General features: G+C 43.5%; 4 protein-coding genes across 6 annotated transcripts in view; 2 read left to right on the forward strand and 2 right to left on the reverse strand.

Moving 5' to 3' along the window:
- The window catches only part of LOC134189550 (U3 small nucleolar RNA-associated protein 18 homolog), a 5,891-nt gene extending 5,677 nt beyond the window's left edge, over positions 1–214 (reverse strand). The window contains exon 1 of the mRNA XM_062657858.1: positions 1–214. This exon is cut by the window's left edge and continues 102 nt beyond it. Coding sequence (XP_062513842.1) covers positions 1–153 — 153 coding nt within the window. The 5' untranslated portion in view covers positions 154–214.
- A 5-nt stretch (positions 215–219) lies between these two features.
- On the forward strand, positions 220–2,818 carry LOC134189552 (coiled-coil domain-containing protein 103-like). Its single transcript, XM_062657859.1, has 6 exons — positions 220–460; positions 526–762; positions 2,032–2,088; positions 2,141–2,180; positions 2,361–2,471; positions 2,535–2,818. Exons 1-6 carry the CDS (start codon positions 321–323, stop codon positions 2,613–2,615), a joined length of 666 nt encoding a protein of 221 aa, XP_062513843.1. The 5' UTR covers positions 220–320; the 3' UTR covers positions 2,616–2,818.
- A 684-nt stretch (positions 2,819–3,502) lies between these two features.
- On the forward strand, positions 3,503–12,318 carry LOC134190272 (leucine-rich repeat serine/threonine-protein kinase 1-like). Of its 2 annotated transcripts, XM_062658726.1 has the most exons (16): positions 3,503–3,757; positions 3,823–4,122; positions 4,188–4,244; positions 4,388–5,255; positions 5,314–6,036; positions 6,100–6,215; positions 6,272–6,375; positions 6,439–6,588; positions 6,656–6,695; positions 6,756–6,883; positions 6,968–7,207; positions 7,311–7,452; positions 7,598–8,398; positions 8,458–9,386; positions 9,860–10,099; positions 10,166–12,318. In XM_062658726.1, exons 2-16 carry the CDS (start codon positions 3,942–3,944, stop codon positions 12,176–12,178), a joined length of 6,732 nt encoding a protein of 2,243 aa, XP_062514710.1. In that variant the 5' UTR covers positions 3,503–3,757; positions 3,823–3,941; the 3' UTR covers positions 12,179–12,318. The 2 variants fall into 2 exon arrangements, with proteins under 2 accessions (XP_062514710.1, XP_062514709.1); XM_062658725.1 differs by having other exon boundaries at positions 6,656–6,883.
- The window catches only part of LOC134190273 (TBC domain-containing protein kinase-like protein), an 11,241-nt gene continuing 3,427 nt past the window's right edge, over positions 12,187–20,000 (reverse strand). The window contains exons 12-26 of one of the 2 annotated variants that reach the window (XM_062658727.1): positions 19,572–19,682; positions 19,353–19,514; positions 19,174–19,288; positions 18,999–19,097; positions 17,485–17,547; positions 17,303–17,429; positions 17,187–17,237; positions 17,049–17,132; positions 16,871–16,956; positions 14,870–14,906; positions 14,650–14,811; positions 14,405–14,589; positions 12,817–13,046; positions 12,479–12,638; positions 12,187–12,413 (exon numbers count right to left, since the gene is read on the reverse strand). In XM_062658727.1, the coding sequence (XP_062514711.1) occupies positions 12,303–12,413; positions 12,479–12,638; positions 12,817–13,046; positions 14,405–14,589; positions 14,650–14,811; positions 14,870–14,906; positions 16,871–16,956; positions 17,049–17,132; positions 17,187–17,237; positions 17,303–17,429; positions 17,485–17,547; positions 18,999–19,097; positions 19,174–19,288; positions 19,353–19,514; positions 19,572–19,682 (1,783 nt within the window). In that variant the 3' untranslated portion in view covers positions 12,187–12,302. The remainder of the gene's footprint in view (positions 12,414–12,478; positions 12,639–12,816; positions 13,047–14,404; positions 14,590–14,649; positions 14,812–14,869; positions 14,907–16,870; positions 16,957–17,048; positions 17,133–17,186; positions 17,238–17,302; positions 17,430–17,484; positions 17,548–18,998; positions 19,098–19,173; positions 19,289–19,352; positions 19,515–19,571; positions 19,683–20,000) is intronic. The other variant, XM_062658728.1, reaches the window with a different exon arrangement.

The raw sequence follows: 20,000 nt of genomic DNA on the forward strand, positions 1-20,000 counted from the left end.
CTCGTCCTCATAGTCATCATCAACATCTAAATTGCCACGCCTACGCTTTGCTTCTTGACCCCCAATAAAAGACCTCGTCTGAACCGGTTTCGATCCCATCAATGGGAGAAATGACTCGTCTTGTGTCTTCCGTTTCTCTTTCCGTCTAAGCATTTTAGACGTCTGCAAATACTAATTAGCTAATACTATTTTGCGCATGCGCATTATCTCAACAGTTGTATGTAAAAGTTCAACTGTAGATGTGAGATGTTTCTAGATTTAGTTTTGGTGGGTCTTGCTGTCAGACTTTGAAATTGTAAAAGCGCAACTTGATTTGAAACATGAACGACGACACTGTGGACTTCAGACAGCTCGAGAAAGAGTTTGCTGCGGCAGTAGCAGCCGACGAAAAGTATCAACGTGAGAATGATGCTAAATTTCGCGCCATTCATCAAAAAGTAGGAACATACGAGGAATTCCGGTAGCTCATCTTGCACGTGACCATTAATATTAATTAATTAATCACTATAGATCTTGATGTTGTAGAGACATTGTAAGAGCATCTCATCTGAAGCCTCTTGACAGAAAGGATATACTGTCAACAGAGAGAAAACAACCGTGGAATTGTGTTGCTGTTAGTGGAGGATCCGGAGCCATTGCGTCGGGATCATTGGAGGGTCCTGCTGATACGATAGTGACAACAAGAACTGGACAACTGCCGCAGACGTCCAGTGAATTTAACCGCCAATGGAGACAATGTAAAACAGAAAGGGACAAGTCAAGGTTTGCATGCACTCAACGAGAGTTGATTGTGACCATGTTTTGTAAATATCTTTTAATTAAAATTGTTTGTCGACTAATGGCAATCCAATTAAATAATTAAGTTAATAAATAGTGTTTAATTAACAAAATAATTGTTAATTTTAGTCACTGCTTTGTTATTAATTAAAATTTAAGAAGTTAATTGATATATAAGTATGCATGTATGTATGCAGGAGTGTCCCAAGATTTTTGTAAGCCACGGCGGAAATTGTTGTAACCACTCCCACCCTACATTTTTGGTTCCACCCATTCCAATTTTTATGGTGGCGCCCCACGAAGCTTTGATGCAGGTTTGCTTACACTGACATGCCACAACCTGTTGTTATGGGATGCTCAAGCACAAAAGGAACAAAATGGTTTATTTTTAAAGAAAGTTTCTCTCTGTCGTAATTCACTGTGCTTGACCACATGATAGCTATATTAAGCCTTATAGCCCGTGGAAAATTTCCACACCTCAAGAAGCTGAGAACCTACATAGGATAGGAAAGGCTCGTTTGTTACCATCAGATACTGACATAGTGGGTGGTGCTGAAAACCACTGTTGATCTTGAGTACTTGAGTACTTTTATTACAATTAAGTTCATACCATATGGCAGTCTTTGTCCTGATTGGTCTTATTGTCAAACCAAGTATCCCAGGAATTACTTGTTAGCCTCAAACAAATTCCCACTTTTCAAAATACAAATACAAGTCCGTTAGCTAATCACTGCCTACTCATGCAGCAAAGCATGGCAGGACTATACCAAGTGGAAGCTAAGGCATGGCGGAGCGCCGTGCCTTTTGTATGCTGGCAACAACCCTGGTATGTATGTATGTATGTGTGTATGTATGTATGTATGGATGTATTTTTGTAGTATGTGTGTATTTTTATCTCACATGAGGCACAAAGGACACTGTTAGATAGTCTTCACCCAACGGTGGACATGCCATCGTGTGTGTGTGTGTGTGTGTGTGTGTGTGTGTGTGTGTGTGTGTGTGTGATGTGTGTGTGTGTGTGTGTGTGTGTGTGTGTGTGTGTGTGTGTGTGTGTGTGTGTGTGTGTGTGTATTAATTTTAAATAATATGAAGTGAGTGACATCACTGATACTTTAGTATTGATGTAATTCATTTTACTTGTGCATAAAACCATGACTATCGCATCACATAATATTATTTTACTAATTTTGAATACATTAGGTTTAGTTTGTTTGTTTGTTGCAGCTCAGTATTATACTATAGATTTGTTTCTAGCTTTCTGTTGTACATCGGAGGCCAGCAGCTACTGAAAATATTCAGAACGGAAATCAGGTGATAGTCAAGTATTATACATGCAACTCAATAAATAACTATTTGCTTACAGCTTTGGCTTGTTAGGAGACATGATGACAGCCATGAACAAAGTATGTAATGGTCAGTCTCATACCAGACCCTCTCCTATGCCCAGTTCGCATATGTCATGACAACGCTGGCGACGGGAATCGGGCACGACAGTATGAGAGGGTCTGGTATGCGGCTAGTAATGGTTGTGTGGTAGCCATAAGGTTCTAACATTGTTTGTTTATTTTTCTGATGTTAACTAGTCGTTTGAATCAGACAATGCAAAGACGGTTGTTGATATACTGGAATGTCTTAGTCAGACCGGACGCTTTTCGCTAACGTGTCAGTTTCTGAGCAGCAATGAAAAATTTGAGGTATTACTTGGGTATTTGACCTCTTGAACATACTAATATTGCATGCAATTTTGCTCGTTCTAGATTTCAAGGTTATTTGAAAAACTTGAGACGACAAGCGAAGCAGAACTTTCAAGACTTAGAGAAACGTATCTAGGGAACTAAAGTTGCAATATGTAGTTGTGGAGATATCCGGTAGGACTGAACATGTAAGCACTCAAGATTGATATTTATTAGTGACGAACCTTGAGTCGTCTATGACTATGACTCGATAGAAGCAGCTTACGTTTTTGTATCTTTTCTGAAAGACTGAGCTCAATTATAGAGCCAGTCAATATTTATGTTTAAATCAAAATCTTTGATTAATGACTTTAGTTGGCTGGAAGTTCCACATGCGTGTAACGGTTTAAGCGCATGCGTAACAAGGTGTTCAATAAAAGCCCTTTCTGGCAGCGCACACAAAGGGCCTGAGTACGAGGCTATATTGCAGATTGCCTTTGTACAGTACGTGTATGCCACAAACACTCACCAGACTTCTTGTTGACACCTCATTAATTACTGCTAAATACCTATTGTGTTGTTTTTGATTTACGATTGCGCAGTTTGCCTGCCATGTTGACTTCCTCGATACGGGAGATTCCTATAGCTAAATGGATGCTGCGATGTCTTGCTAGACTAGTTTGTACTCAGTTCTGTCGTCTGATTCGCTAGAACTTCGTGGTGATTTATCAATCTCGACCGCTACTGCAGTGGAAGAGACCGAGAGTGAGGCAATAGGTGCGTGTAACTAGACAAGATGTAGCAACTCGACTTGTACAGTAGGAGCTAGCGCGGCTACATTGTAATTTAATTAATGGCAACGATTGTCTCTGGGGAAGTCCTGATAGTGTACTGTACACCCTTTGAAGTGACCGTACACATGTGTACCGTGGGCGCGAACATGAGGGCTTGACGAGAGTTTGTCTATTTCAGAGTGATGGAGTTGCCTAATGGTAGAGAATCCGATCGTTTCAATCAACTTCTTGACACAGTCTGCACTGACTTGTCTACGGATGGACTGAAACGACTGCATGCGTTCTGTGTGGATGCTAAGCTCTTCAGTCATGAACATCTGGGCAACCTATCGACGTCCGCTCTGTTGAGTGAGCTGAATCGGTTTGGTTTAGTCAATAGAGACAACGTGCAGCTGTTGAAGTTTATTGCAAGAGCTTGCAGGCAACATGCACTTCTGGATGTGATCAAACAGTTTGAAAAAACTCGACCTTTGCTCCCCTTGCCAGCAAACTTTGAAAAATGGGATTGCACAAGTAGGATGCTGTCATCATAGTTGATATAGTACCGAGTGATATTAATGTATTTGTTTCTTTATCAGTACCAAATCACAGTATTGTTAATATCCTTGTGCTGGATACCGCTGATAATATTGATCGAAGAAGAATAGAAAATGTGTTGAGATCAACTGCTGATGTCTGTGGTGTTGAGTACCACGAGATGGCCTGGCTTGGCTTCAAGGAGGATGGAGATGGGATGATAGCTGTTATGGTGTTGATACCAAGCAAGTGCTTAGCTACTCTGCAATTCAAACTGGATAGGGATAACGACAGAACACTGGAAGAAATAGGGATTGTGAGTGTTGTTGTTGTTGTGGGAGCTAAGATGAAGCCAAGGTTTGGTAAGAGAATTGGAATGTTAGGTGTTGGTGCAGAGTTACAGTTTCTTACTGTTTTGTGTATTTAGAACCCACGAGATTGAGATCCGGTAACCTAGATGTTTTAGAATTGCCTCGAGTGAAGGGTAACGAAACCGTTGTTTAGCACGCGTGCACACACACACACACACACACACACACACACACACACACACACACACACACACCAGCATACAGTTACATGCTCTTGAAGGCAATGATTGAGTATGATGATGCCGTCTGTGTCCAGGCTTAGTGAGAAAAATCACTGATGGCAACACAGTTACACTATCAGAAATAGCCAGTGCAGCAGGGCAAGACGTTCCTATTCGTGTCTTTACTTTCCTACTGGCACATGCAACCAATTGCCACAACGCTGTGGCAGTAGATGATTTAGCACACATTGTCTGTTTGAGAAAAAAGGCAGGACAGTCTGTGTTTGACATTCTACAAACAATGAAAACACCAATAAGTTTGAAGCTGCTATCCAATGCCTACATTGCTGGTAGAGAGAAGCTTGTCCGCGCTCTTGTTCACCTAAAATTTGTTCTTCATCCTGCTGTTGAGTCATACACTGTCCTGCTTGCTACAGTGTGTCAGAATAAGGATTATCCACTGAGTCTATTTCGGTTCCTACTGAAAAGTGAGGAGACAATTGAAGAACCTTTTCAAGACTGCAGTAGGGATGATGTGTATCAGAAATGTGTCACATATTGCTGTATCAACGAGCGTGATGATCTTGCTGCGGTCCTACTGAAACGAGGAGCAACGGTAGCAGCAGAGACGTTGAGATGTTACTCCTCGTGTGTTGGTCGTGCAATGAAGCACATTGGTTGCCACTTGTATGCCATTCTGACTCCGAAATGCCTCGTTAGGTGTGCCGAGCTCTCTTGGCAAAGTCGTCGTCTCACCCAGATTTATAATGATTGGCTTAGTCGAGACAATCTTGCAGCTTTTCTGACAAAGCTGGACATATCAGACAACGGTCTTGGCTCCATTCCATCGAGCATACTGGACGGTACACTGACACGTCTGGAAGAGGTCGATTGCTCTCAGAATAGTCTCACATCCTTGTATCATGATGTGGACGAACCTTATCAACGCACGTACACGTACAAGTAGGCTACTCATTGTGCCTCATTCTGTTGAGTGTGAATGGCTTGTATTGTGTTGCAGGTTGAAGGTGTTCAACGCGTCAAGGAATCAACTGAAAAGGTTGCCACTTCGTCTGTTTCAGATCCCCTCTCTTGAGATCCTCAACGTTTCTCGAAACTCTTTGACAAGTCTCCCCGGTCCTGACCAGTTTCTAGAGACATCAAGCGATAGCGGTTCTCTTGAACTTGCAGAGCCCCGTTGGCTGTGTACATGGCTAAAAGAATTAAACGTAGCACACAATGCTCTTACTCAATTGCCTGAATCTTTTGGGAACGTTTTGCAGCTACGAAAACTGAACTTGTCGAACAACAAACTGAACAGTATAGCTCAGTCGCTCTGTAAAGCACGCTTCCTGGAGCATATAGATTTGAGTGTCAATTGTCTTGGTGCAGCTAGTATTGAAGCCAACTTGAATTACCTTCCTGATTCTGTTCAGATATTGAAATTATGTGGCAATGACTTCAGTTTTATGCCTATGGCTGTGCTCAAAATGATGGGCTTGCGACGACTCTACGTCGCTAAGAACTGCATAAGCCACCTGCCATACCCACAACAGTGGCACCTTCCACATCTGGAGGTACTCGATCTACATGATAATAAGCTGGATTGTGGTGAAGGCACAATTTTACTACCCGAATCATTCGGCAAAACTCTTACTTACCTTGATATCAGCCACAACCAGCTGACAAAGTTTCCCAGAACTATTTTAGGGCTCAAGAGACTTATTTGTGTCAAATTGGAAGGGTGAGAGTTGGTGTGTGCAATACATACTGCATGAGTAGTAAATGGTGTTTAATACTCTTGTAGCAATCCAAAGATAACTGAATTGCCCAAAGAAATTCCGACTCTCAAGAGACTGTTTGAGTTGAAGATTGATGACATGCTGACAGCTGTCCAAAAATTCGATGAGACGTTTCGTTCTGGTAGCTTCATCTATAGGTCATGTCAAGTATGTTACTGTGTTACAATATTATTACAGACTCTCCCACAATTCACTACAGCAGAGTGAAGAAGATTATCAGAGACATCTATTATGACTATGGAGTCTATTGTGGAGTCAAGGTAGCCATAAGTGGCAGTGAGGTGAGTAACTTTTCATCCCTTCCTCTATTTTAGAACTTGATCGTGTAACTGCATTGTGTTTAGGTTGCGCGAGCTAATGTATTGCAAGAGCTGACGGTTAAAAATTATTCTGATGCAGCAGAACGGCGCGTGGTATACAGTCTGGTGTCTAGCAGTGACACGTTGAAGACCTTTAGGCCCAGACTCTTTAGACGACACAGCAGGAATGTGAAGGTGACAACCAGCGCGCTCTATCACACACACACTTGATTCCTCCTTTATAATCAGGCTGTCTTCTTAGACTGATATCACTACAACTTTCAAGTTGTGGAGCATACCTGGTAATGATTGCCACTACTGTTTTGTCTACGTCTTCGATCATCATGCTGTCAATTTGTCAGATAATTGCAGCTTCATTGTGCTGCAGCAGGTTTTCTTCTCCGAAAACACGATTCACTTGTTGGTGTGGGATGATAGTGACGGTCCGTCGGGGCTGGATTTGATAGAAGACACACTCAAATTGATCAGAGTGAGTAACTGACGTTTAGACTTCTAGCATGTCAGCCAAATGTAGATAAATCACTGACTTATTACATCTCAAATAACGGTATAGGGAAGCAAGTATTCAGTTCGTACAGCTGTGGTTGTATTGAAGTCGGGACAACTCACGTACACGTCCGATATCCAACAACGAATTGCTTCTCTGGGAGACAAAATCGGTCTCGCTGCCATCACTGTCGACTGCCACCGACGACGTCACAGTAATTCGACTTTTCTTCGAGATCACATCTTCTCGACTGCAGTAGAATTGGCAAATATTAGTGAGAGTGCAATGGGAGAAAACAGCTGCGCGGTATACACATTCGCTTTACAGCACAAATTAATATATTTATAGATTAAAATCTAATAATGTATTGATTTGTGCTGCCAGCCTCTCATATATTTCTGTATTTCAGGTTCCCGCGAGTTTCCGTCACGCAGCAAGAACGCTGTTCAGCAAGAACAGCGAAACAACCGAAGCGTCCGTTTGTTCCCGCAAGTTTGTTGAAAATCACATGTTCCCGAACGGCTTCAGCGACCCGGACGATTTCGACGAAGGCAAGCTAAGCTATTGCTTCTTGTACAGTCCTTCTTAACGCGGGCGAGATGACCCCAGGGGAGCACAGCTCTCACTCGCCTCGTATGCGTTAAGAGGGACTGCAAGACGCTGGTGTTTATTGTTGTCGTATGCATATGCTTGCAGCGATGAGGTTTTTGATGAGGATCGGTTCTCTGCTCCACTATGAAGACACACCTCGTAATCTCTACCAATACTTCTTTCTCAACATGGATATTGTATCGCGCGTACTGGTGGCTGTAACGAGCGGTGGTTCATCTCACTTGTCGTCCGGTGTTTCCCACACTCGTCACATCTACGCCATCTTCACAAAACTCTCCATCTCGGCGGCCGACGGTGATGCCCTCTTTGCTCTCCTCATCAAGCTCAGCGTCGTCGTGCCACTCGATTGTTGTCGTTGTCTCTTGCCGTTTCGCTTACCTCGTCAGAAACCAGGCCTCAATTTGTCACTGTCTCAGTACCTCATTCCTATACAATCCGAACAATCTGATGTCCCTATACAATCTGATGTCGATACCGATTTGATGCCGGATGCTCGTGCTACCTATGTCCGTCGTCTCTACTCTATTACCAGCTTACCGCCTTGCTTTTGGGGTCAATTTGTGAGCGCGCTGCTCGTCCAGATCCAGCCGTTGCTTGATTCGTTGCATGACGGAGACGGTGATCATAATCACGATCAGCATCAAGCAAAGACCGATGCGGTGTTTTGGGCTGGAGGTATTGTGGCGTTGTACGACGAGGGATGCTTCATTGTCAACGTGGTCGAGAGTGATTTGAGTGAGGAGACGGGTTCGATGGAAGGAGGCAAGTTATGTATGAAGAACGGACTCGATATCGTCGTGTTCGACCGTCGCCGTCGATTCGCAGTATTAGGTCTCATCTGTAGTCACGTAGAGAGACTTCTACAAGAGTGGATCGACACCAGTGGTATATCCATCACTCCTCTAGATTGAAATCTCTGTTAGTTACTACTTTGTGTTTTCCAGATGATGATCATGCTTATACATCCGTTGAAGAGACGGTCTTGTCTATCAAGAGGCTCATTCCATATCCACCGTTTGATCTGTCCAGCAACCATTCTGTCGACGAACGTCTCAATGATCTCATTTTCGAGCACGCGATACCGCAGCATGCGACACTCGAGAGCGTCGAAGATTGCGCACAGGCGATCGTCGAGGGTTCAATCCTCACCGTCGGCAATACAAAAACTGCCGTCGACGTCTCGCATTTGGTACCCGACCTCACACTCTCGAGCATACCGCCAAACGAACGTCTCGACGACAGAGACGTTAAGATCGAGGTGACACCGGAAGGAAACTTGGGCAGTGGCGGATTTGCTAACGTTTTTCTCGGCTACGTCGACGACGACCAGGCTGCATTCAAGATCTTTGCCACCATAGTCACACCTCCTATATTCGACGAAATCCAATTGGAAACAAAAGAGGAAATCATCAGTCGCGGACCCAAAAGAGGCAGTCGACACTCATCAAAGAGAAAGCAAGTCAAAGTCAAGAAGGTGGCGAGTTTGAGTCAACTGAAGATGAACAAGTCGTTTGTCGTAGCGAGTATAGGAAACGCAGCAGTCAGTGAGGAAGAAGTGAAGGCGGCCGTTCGTCCTCCTACACCTCGACTCGATCCCCATCAGTGTTTCAAGCATCTGCGCGATTTATTACAAGAAGTGGCGGTCATGAAGCAGTTGCAGCATAAGCATATTGTCCAGTTCAAGGGTGTTCTCTTCGATCCGTATCTGTGTCTCGTCATGGAGTTCGCTCCCGGCGGCAATCTGGCGTCGCTCATCAACGAGCGAAGAGACGAGATCGGATCGCTCTCCGATCTACTCAACGGAGTCCATTACTCCGGTATCGCACATGATGGCATCATGGGTCGAGAATTGACGCACAGAATAGCTTTCCAAGTGAGTTATCGGTGTATATATGTTATGCGCAAAGCAAGATACGGGCAAAGCGTGGATTTCTAGGTTTTCTGGGTAATTTGAGGGTTAGGGTTAGGATTAGGGTTAGGGTCAGGGTCAGGTTTAGGGTCAGGGTTAGGGTCAGAGTCAGGGTCAGGGTCAGGTTTAAGGCTAGGATAAAGTGTTAGGGTAAGGGTCAGAGTCAGGGTCAGTTTAGGGTCAGAGTCAAGGTCAGGGTAAGGGTCAAAGTAAGAGTCAGTCAGGGTCAGGTTTAGGGTTAGGGGTAGGCGTCCAAACCATGGATCGCCTAACCTTAACCCTGACGCTGACCCTAACCCTGACCTTTACCATAACTCTAACCCTCAAATTACCTGGAAAACTAGGAATCCACGGTTTGTCCATATCCACGCTTTGCGCATAACGTGTATACAGGTTCGCCTTTTAGATGACGAAGCGCGTTTTTGTTTGTGTGGCAGATTGCGCTGGGACTCGAATATCTTCACAGTAAGTCAATATGTCATCTCGATATGAAGCCGGAAAACGTGTTGGTGTGGTCCGATTCGGTGACGGCTCCCGTCAATGTCAAAATCACGGATTACGGCATCGCTCTCAACATGACGACCGTCGGAGTTAGGAATGTGCGTGGAACGATCGGATATCAAGCGCCCGAGCAATTATTGTTGAAGAATCGCACAAGCCAGTCGTTTGACTTGCGGGTGAGTCGTGCACGTGTGTGCCTTGCTTGTCGGTTTGAAGTCGGTAAAGTTTCATGTTTGGTTCAGGTGGATGTATTTGCGTACGGTATGATGATATATTACTTGCTGACCGGCGTTCATCCGTTTGAAGAAGACATAATCAAGCGCGACAGAGTCGAGCAAAACGTCAGACAGAACGACCGTCCGTCTCTGCCCACCGGTCAGTCTTTGATTCGTTTGCAGTCTCTTATCGCTCGCTGCTGGCAATATTGGCCGAGCGAGAGACCGTCCCCTTGTGAGATAGTTTCCGAAATGTGTGAGGCGTCGTTCCATCTGCAGTGCGATGATCTTGCGGTAAACGGCAAGCATCACATCTTGGCAACCGCGTTGATGACGGAAGAGCTCGTGCGTCAACACAGCGATAGCATCGAGTCTTTAGGGGCCCGTTTTCCTCTGCGCAGTCCTCTTGTCCGTCACCGCTCGTGGACGTGCGGTCAAGTGCCTTCTCCTAGATCGAGAAGAAGCCCTCGGTCACGCAATAGACCAACGAGTTTGGTAAGTGAAGATAATGTGCGGCCAGCGTTGTCGCTAGCTGGCAGACAGTTGAGCCTCCCAACAACCATTACCAAGCCGTTTTCACGTCCTTTCCTCACGGAAACGCTTTCGGAATTCGACGAAAAGAAAGAAAATTTCCTTCGTTCTCCCTCACCAACGTCTCCTCGTTCACGTACTCCTACTCCACAAGACGTTTCTGGTGAAAGCAAGAGATCTTCGAAAGATTATCAAGAATATCAAGAATATCAAGAATATCAAGAATATCAAGAGGATGAGGCAACACCGGGAGAATTCAGTTCTGGAGAAGAGTCCGACTTGTCATCGGAAGACGAAATAGCGGAGACGCTTTTCTCGTTCGCACTTTGCATCACTTCAGATTCTCTTTTGGTAGCCGACCCGCTTATCAGCCGCTTTCTGTGTAAGCAGACGACCAATAAATTGATATCAGGTGATGTGTCTGCAGTCTTGTTTCTACACAATAGACTATGGATTGGATTTCAATCCAAAGAAATTCAGGTGTTCGAGTGCGTCAACGGTGAAATCACCGAGGGAATCAAACATCAATCATTTACCTGTAACGACGTTGTACAAGATTTCCAGTATCAAATCTTCCCTGATAGCAAAGAAGCCAAAGTTTTCGCGCTGCTATCAAACGGTCAAATAGTTGTCGTAAAGGGACACAAACACGCCACCGCTCATGCCCGGACTCCGAGGCTGTTACACGAATGGGGCAGAGATGCTTTCTATCAATGGGATCAACCGGAAGTGAGAACTGTAGGCAACATTGGTTTCGAAAGAGAAGATGCAGCCAAAGTCACGTCGTGTATTGTACTTCCAAGGCTTGGAGAACTATGGTTCTGTCAAGGAAACAGCATTATAGCAGTCGATACTATCAAGAGCCCGGAGCAGTTAATCGAAATCGATGGCTCACCTGCAGACGGCATCACTGTGACGGATATCACAATGATCAAACACGCCGTCCTTGTAAAAGATTCCGTGTGGTGCAGTGGTGACGCAAGCTGCCGTACTCTCTGCGAAATACAAGTGCCACCCGTAACTCAAAAGGCAAGCTTCAAGCATCAATGTTGGAAACTAGACCAACTCATTTCTAGTATACTCGGATGCTCTAAATCGACAGGCCGTGCAGGATATGTCTACAACAGACGAAGTCTGATGAGCAACACGAACCATCACAATCCTCAATCGATTCAATGTTTAGCAGCGGTCAACGACACCGTGTGGGTAGCATGCAACGACGGTTCTATCCTCGTTGTTTGCAAAGATGACGACGACACGGTCCGCGTCCTGGCGACGCTGCAATGTCGTCCAACTCTCGACCATGCCGTTGCAAAAACGGGAGAAAAACCGCCATCGATAACAATAACAAACATGCATCAAGTTGGCAACCGAGTTTTAGTCTATCACAAAACGCATCCGGTCAGTAAACAAGGTGCAGAGAAGATGGTCATAGCAGGAGTGTTCGAGGCAGTCGACAGCTCGCAGCTTAAGAACATAACGTCATACTATAATATAGACAGCGCCTAACGAGTGTATAGATAGAAAACAACTTATCACATAATATGTATTCCTAGGTGGTTGTTAGAGGTTGCTATGGAAACAAATTTGTGCTCAATAATTAAGGTAATAAAATAGTTGCGACCAGCAACGGTCACGGTTCATCCGGTATTGATGACAACAGTCCGATACTTCTCAGTGTAGACGCCGTTCCGAGAAGCACGCAGACTCGAGGAAATCCCGCGTAAACGAGCTGTCTTCCAAACTAACAAATTGATATCTATGCGGTCACCTTACTATACCACCTTACTATATCAACCGACGACTCACCTCGGCAGTGTCGTTGTGTTTGTTTCCGAAGACGATGATGGATTTGCCGCGTTGCTTTTTTAATTGCGCTCCGTCTCCTGTCGGAAGCAGCGCGCCTTCACGAGAAAACGACTGACCTTGAGGTAAATTCAACGAACGCGGCACGTGACCGCGGTTAAATCTAAAAATGTGCAATGAACTGCTGCACACATCTGCGCAATTCGTTTCTAGCCTCGGCCTCCCAACCTCCTTGTAGCGCCAACTAATTTTTAATTTAATTAATTTAATTAAAATACAAATTTTAATTGGCGCTACACGTGTCTGGGAGACCGAGGCTAATTCGTTTCGCTTGCACTCACTCTTGTTGACTTCTGATGTCTACAACTACGGCTTTTGCTTTCGGTTTTTTCCTGTCGGATGTGGGTGCAGGAGTAGGGGATGGTGTGGGAGACTTGGATCTGAATCCGGTGCTGCTGTCTATGGGATAGACGTCGTCTTGAAGACCACATAAGAAGACCAGGTCACTGACGGACACTCGAGGACAAGCCTCCGCTTTGTGCTGAGCAAGAGTTATCATTTCCACATCAGCCTATAGACAAGAGCAGTAATTTTAAGTTTTAATAAAAACATAAGCGTAAGAACCTAGATTTGATCGAGGGGCACCCATTTGCCTGAGAGAGCGTGGCTCTGCACACAAGACTAAATGTATTATTAATGAATCATATTTGTGCATGTAGCCTCAAACTTCCAGACCAGAGAGTGAGCGAAGCGCGCGAACTCTAGTCTGGACCAAGTGGATACTAAAATGATTTCGGAAATAGCCTTTCTAAGCCAATCAGCTTCTACAACCCGAATCTTGATTGTAAATTCTGATTGGCTTAGCAATAATTGGTTATGCTAAGTGCACTAGCACTGATTGCGCGCGTAAAATCCTCGTGGTCGGCTAAGTGCATGCCAGAACAATGACTAAACTCTGCATGCCAGAACAATGATTAGACTCTGCACGTATGCATCTTAGTTTTAGTTTCAGCTTCAGTTCTTCAATATTTTCAAGCTTGCGGTGACAGGACATGCACAGCAGCGTCGCCAAACCATCACCTTTGACAACTGGTCGAGCAGTAGTCTTGCTAGTCAAGCGGTTAGACTAGCTAGCGGTCTGCCGAAGAATCAAAGAGTCCTCGTTTCATGCCGTCTACCAAGATATAGCTGCAAACACGGCAGACATCTCTTTCTTCGTGAGATCTCATGGCATTTACAAAAGATATGTTGATCTAGGTTAAACGATCCTACGCTGTTAAACACCATTTAGCATCGCTATTGATAAATACTTCCAAAATCATTTTAGTATCAACTTGGTCCAGACTAGAGTTCGCATGCTTCACGTGCTCTCTGGTTGGAAATTCAAGGCTAATGTGCATGCTGCATAGCAAAAAACAGGAAACTAACCCTAACACTATAGTGTTAGTGCAGTAATATTGTATGTCATGACAGCGTTATCATGCAGTTTCAACGTCTGTCATCCTTACACATTAGCAGGTCACTATAGCTGGAAAAATTGAAGGGGCAGGTGCCCCCCATTCCCCCACCCGGTTCCTATGCCTATGATAAATATAATCTGCTAAAGGTGTCAACCAATCAGATATTTCATACCGTAAAAGTATAGGTTATCCTGTGATTAGCGTGCTATATGCGTTTTACCAGCACTCAGGAGTGGGGTTAGAGCCCTCAGCTCCTCCTGCTGGTAAAGCCATATAGCATGCTAATCATACAATAACTTTATTTATCCCGTGGTCACGTGACGTGTATACGTATAAGTGAGAGTGTTATATAAACCGAAAGTAACTTGGTGCATACTTCCTGTGCAATACGTCATATACACCATCTCAATATCATGATCGCACGTCACGTGACCATGGTATAGCAAGTTAGGATCATAACGTTTCTTACCTGACCAAACGTCTTCACGTCTGTGTCCTCATCACTTGGCAGTCTAATCTTTCCCAACGCACCTATCCCTTGACCTTCACTAGCCAACTCAACAGATGTTTTGTCGTGACGTCGCATGGCTGCACTTAGAGGTGTAGAACGGGAGATTCTTTTGGAGTCATCGACACACTTTTGAATGTCAATATCTATAGAAACAGTCAGCTTGCTCATATCTCTCTACTCAAAATCTGTCTAGTAGTATTCACCTGGCAAGTCAGAGAACAAAAGGATGCACTCGTTGAATCCAAATGACAACAGCAAATCTTTCAACTGCATCAGTATTGCGATGCCAATGCAAAGTGGAAGTGAAGAATTGCCCAATAAGAGAATGTCCCACAGCCGAACAATTTTGGCCATCGGAAGAACGTCTAAAACAGCGAGTAAACACGGATATTTCACAACAATTCTGATAGTTTGGATACTTACGAGTATACATCGTGAGAAACCAAGGAATTGCATATAGCTGTAACACAATAAAATCCATATCACAAAAATTGATTATTGATGCAACAAACTATCTATTTCATAACACACACAAACACACACACACAAAAACACACACACACACACACACACACACACACACACACACCTTCAACCTTCAACTGTCCATCCACATGGATGATGGCAAAACGTAAAAAGCGTAAGAAAAAGGAAGTCACTATCTGGTAAATATGTCACAAATCTAAATACATTGATGACATTTATGTCTTTTCTTGTCACTCTCTCGTGTGAATAAACGACCGCATCTGTCGCACTTGATTCCAGCCTTTGCTTGTTCCCGGGGATCTAGGCGATTTTGTCCTCTGTTGCAATTGTGTCTTTTTTCCCTGTTTGTGACTTAAACAGTCGCTTGCAGGTAGTGCACAGCAGAGGCTGTTGGTCTTGACATCTGCTGGGATCGGCTCTGTCACGAGCCTTCTGACTACTTTGGGCATTTTCTAATTCTACTCTTGAAGTGACGATTGAGTTAATTTTGCTAGCACAAACGTTCTTCCACTTCTGCCTGTCCTACATAAGCTGGAACCAGGTGCTTGTTAGGCGAACCATTTTGAGGTCTTCTACAATCATGTCTTTCCACCTTAGTCTGACCCCATGCGCTGGACAAGTTGATGGTAGCCACGCATGAAGCAGCTGCTTGGGCAGACAATGATCTTCCATACATTCTAGATGACCAAGCCATCTAAGCCGCTAAGCCATCAAAGAGTCTTCTGCAGTTTCAAGATTGCCAAGCTTGTTCCTGATGTCATTTGATGTGATCCGTTCCAATTGTTGTTTGAACTTGTCTATACCCAGCATGAAAGGTTGACATTGATTTGTAAATGTGACAAGCCTTGTGATATCTCTTCTAGTCACGGCCCAAGAAGATGACCCATACAGTAGAACTGATAAGACAGTTGACTGAAACAGCACATTTTTGTTTCATATGTTACATGGGGAGACTGAAAGACAGCTTCTTTTAGTGCTCCAAAGCACTTTCCTGCTTGTGCAATTCTTTCTGTTATGTCCAGGTCTAAGCTCAAATCATCTGATACAATAGAACCGAGATATTTGAACTGTTTTACGTGTTGCACGCTGCAACTGGGAATCCCTATATCAATATCCCCAGCATCTTCAACACACAGTTTGGGACCATAAGTCATCAACTTTGTCTTTTCATAACTCACCGTCAACCCATAGTTTGCAGCAATTGAGGCAAAGTTTTGGATTGCTGCCTCTGCACTCTCTCGTGTTTCTGTTAGTAATGCTGAGTCATCAGCAAACTGCAATTCCATTACCATCACGTCAGGAGCGTTCTTTTTTTGATATCCTCCAACCAAAGACTTGGTCATGTCATACTTGAATCTAATGCCTGTATCTTTCACTTTCTCTCTCCACTCTCTCATGACACAGTTGATGTATATATTGAATAAAATTGGTGCCAAGACACATCCCTGCCTTAGACCATTTCGTACTTGAAATTCCTCTCTAAGGTTACCCTCATACTTGACTACCGCTGTCATCTGGTCATGAAAGGATCAAACAACTGTAATCAGTGATGATGGAATACCTTCTTTCTTCAGAAATGAATGGAGAGCCTCTCTAGGTACAGAGTCATATGCTCTTTTGATGTCCACAAATACTGCAAAACCTTTGGTGTTGTGCTCTCTTGTTTTCTCCATTACCTGTCGTAAGCAGAAGATCATGTCTTCACAGCCTCTTCCATTGCGAAAACCGAATTGTGACTCTAAAAGACGAGTTTCTGCAAAGTCAGCTAGGTGGCATTTGAGAATTCCAGTGACAGTCTTCCCAACAACATCTAAGACTTATTCCTCTCCAATTCCTCTCCAACACACGCACACACACACACACACACACACACACACACACACACACACACACACACACAACTCAAACATTGCAATCTGTTACATTATGAAACATTACTTCAGGGTCAAATCCAACGGTTTTGAGATGAGTGTACAGCTCAGGTTCATGGTATGCAATCAAGTGGCTAAACACTGCCAAGTACTCTACAAGACACAAAATTCTGTGTTAACTTTTACACGAGCAACTACAGAAACGTTGCAAAAACGCAATGAGAATGGTACACAACGCAAAATACCTTGTACAACGGACGAGTTATCTTGCAGAAAAAAGTCGTTAAGATACTTTGGAATGAAAGCCTTGAGGCATGCAAAAGCCATCGCTGAAAGTAAATGGATACACATTTACTATGTACATTAGACATTTTCATACAGACCTTCATCACTAAAGTGTAAGTGAAGAAATGGAGCAGTAAGAGAATCCAGTCCTAGACATTAAAGTAATACACTGCCAGGTATCGCTGTCACTGTGGCGACTGAAAATGGACATCACCTTGCCAGTAAACCCAATTGAAATTGGAAAAGAGCCATGCCTTAATTACACGTTTGAATTTTGCATGAGCTGTTGGAGATGAAAGAAGCTCATCATATTGATGGCAACGAGGAATATCAACTTCAATCTAAACCCAAAAATCACTGAAGCAAATGGCAGGTAAGATCACTGTTGTTACAAACTTGTCTATCGGTTGATGTTTCGGTCTCTTTGTCAATTGCAGCAAATTCATCATGTATGTCTCCCTAAAACCACATAATAGAAGTGATGCACGCAAAAAGACTGTAACGAGCTCTCCCAGAAGAGGTACAAGCAACAAAATAAAATACAAACAGACAGACAGACAGACAGACAGACAGACAGACAGACAAACAGACAGACAGACAGACACACAGACAGACAGACAGACAGACAGGGAGTAAAAGGGTTTCAATATCTGCAACATCTATCTCGCAGTTCAGTCAATGAGCAGGGCAAACCAAATGCCCCAGAATTCTTGGACAATTGAAGGAAGAGATTTGCCGTTCAACTCCAAAAATGCAATAGCAAGACCCTTACAAAGAAGTTCTCATCTCTCCTCAACGAATACAGCTGCAGGAAGACTTCAGCTCTTAGTGGACAGTCATAAACATTTAGAGACCGGGACCATAGGTCTCTTTCGTCTAGTCATAATGTGTATATGTATTTAGTGCGTATATAGTGTGCATTGTAGTTTTAACCAGTTTTGATGTATGTACTAAATGTAATGGACAAGTAGATTAGCTATTGCTTTGGTGCTATAGTTCATTTATGAAAAATATGTATTGACAGACAACAAACAGACAGAAAGACAGACAGACAGACAGACAGACAAACCGACTCTGGTAAAGAAGTGAAGTTAATCATCTCTTTGGCACATCCATGGGCACTTGACGCTTTTCCAAAGGCAGCCCTAGAAGATGAGACAGCAGCAACTCGAAGAGAGATTCTGAAATATGACAAATACACCAAAAAGGCACATCCTTGTGGAACTACCTGAATTTCATTCCTCTGGTGATGGAGCACTTTGGTTGATGGGGACAAGAGACACACAAATATCTCAACCAGCTCTCATCAATAGCAACATGGACAACTGAGTGCAGACAGGATGAGTTCAAGAACTACTGGAGGACGCGATTCTCAAATGCAATGCAGCAGTGCAATGCAAGAGTGTTACTGCAGAAGATGAGCAGAGTCCAGTATAGTGGTGACTCAGTTGGTGCCATTAGTAACTCTGTTAGCTTATTGTCAACTGTTTGACTTTTAGTCGTACTTAGGAACCTCTTGGGTCCTAGTTCTCTTAGAACTTGCTGATTTCTGGCGTAGAATGTAATAATGTCTTGTATAAGAAATATATGTATTGACATACAGACAAACAGGCAAACAGACAGACAGACAGACCAACCAACAGACACAAATAAGAAAGCAAACAAACATATAAATAAATAAATTAACTACATAAATAAATAAATAAAAAAATCAGATATGGATAGATAAGTTCTGCAAAAGTCACAAGACCTGTTTGAGAGAGATGTAGGGCTGCTAGGCTAAGTGAAAAGCCACAAAAGTACAAGCAGACAGACTAACAAGCATATGACAAACATGCAATGTAATGCTGTAGCAGTAACACACACAAGCAAAAAATTGACAAAAAATATCAATTTACATCGCAACAAACCTGTACTCCTAGTAAAGCTGCCCAAACTTTACCCCTAAGAAAAGGTGGTATGTCAACATTAGCTTCGTGTACTATCTTATCACGTGTGAACGGATTGCCCTACAACATAAAAATTAGAAGAAATCCAAACGATGACCAAAACTCATTACAGTGACTAAACATATGTTAGCCTCACTTCAAGAAGCCGCTGAAATAGTATTACTCTGTGAAACTGGTACTCGATATCTTTCTCTCGTATGATGAGTGGCAGGTCGGTCATGTCTGGTGCAGGTCCAGGAACTTCGTACGACCTAGAAGTCAATCGAGACGTCACCCATATCCCATATAAACAACAATTGCTCCCACATTTCTGACCTATTACCCTCCAGTAGAGGGTAGAATGCTCTGTCATCTATGTTCTTCAGTCGCTGTCTCAGCTGACTGAGAGACAGTATGACCTCTTTCTCATTAAACAGATAGGCGCTGTCGTTCTCTAGGCCACACGTCACAAGTGCATTGTCTACAGGCAGCACGGCACTAGAAATAACAATTAGTACAGAGATATGTATACAATGTCGTATTTCATGTGGTAACCTTGCCAGCTGCATGATCGGTGGTTTGCTCTTCATCCGACCTTGCTTTTTGAGCTCACTTTCTAAATCTCCACCAGCCAACGTCCACAAGTAATAGACCTCAGACAATGGTCTGTGTAAGATGTAAGACAACAACTAGCGTTGGTACTGTATCAGTTGTTTTGTACATAATTAACAGAAAAGGAAGCATGACTGAGAAACACTACAGTATCAAGCAGTGTACAGTTGGTAAGCTAGTCTGTGTTGTCATAATCCATGTCTCTTTCTATAAGTTACGCAAATCAATGAGGGTCTATTGAATAGTGAGCACTGGTATGTAGATTAGTGAGCAAATGACTACACAGCAAGCACACAAACACACAACAACTAAATAAAACTGCTAACAAATTTACCAAAACAAACGTTAGTTGTTCCTTTGTTGTGCTACAGC

The sequence above is a fragment of the Corticium candelabrum genome, chromosome 14 (assembly GCF_963422355.1).
Source record: "Corticium candelabrum chromosome 14, ooCorCand1.1, whole genome shotgun sequence".
In the NCBI taxonomy this organism is placed as follows: Eukaryota; Metazoa; Porifera; class Homoscleromorpha; order Homosclerophorida; family Plakinidae; genus Corticium; species Corticium candelabrum.

What these genes read in the sequence shown, in the direction of transcription:
- LOC134189552 (XM_062657859.1), top strand. Translation starts at nt 321, where the DNA reads ATGAACGACGACACTGTGGACTTCAGACAGCTCGAGAAAGAGTTTGCT. An exon ending in TGATGACAGCCATGAACAAA is followed by an intron (nt 2,181 to 2,360) that starts GTATGTAATGGT and finishes GATGTTAACTAG; the next exon opens with TCGTTTGAATCAGACAATGC. An exon ending in GCAGCAATGAAAAATTTGAG is followed by an intron (nt 2,472 to 2,534) that starts GTATTACTTGGG and finishes TGCTCGTTCTAG; the next exon opens with ATTTCAAGGTTATTTGAAAA.
- LOC134190272 (XM_062658725.1), top strand. Translation starts at nt 3,942, where the DNA reads ATGGCCTGGCTTGGCTTCAAGGAGGATGGAGATGGGATGATAGCTGTT. An exon ending in AGAATTGCCTCGAGTGAAGG is followed by an intron (nt 4,245 to 4,387) that starts GTAACGAAACCG and finishes GTCTGTGTCCAG; the next exon opens with GCTTAGTGAGAAAAATCACT. An exon ending in GACACAGCAGGAATGTGAAG is followed by an intron (nt 6,589 to 6,655) that starts GTGACAACCAGC and finishes CTGTCTTCTTAG; the next exon opens with ACTGATATCACTACAACTTT.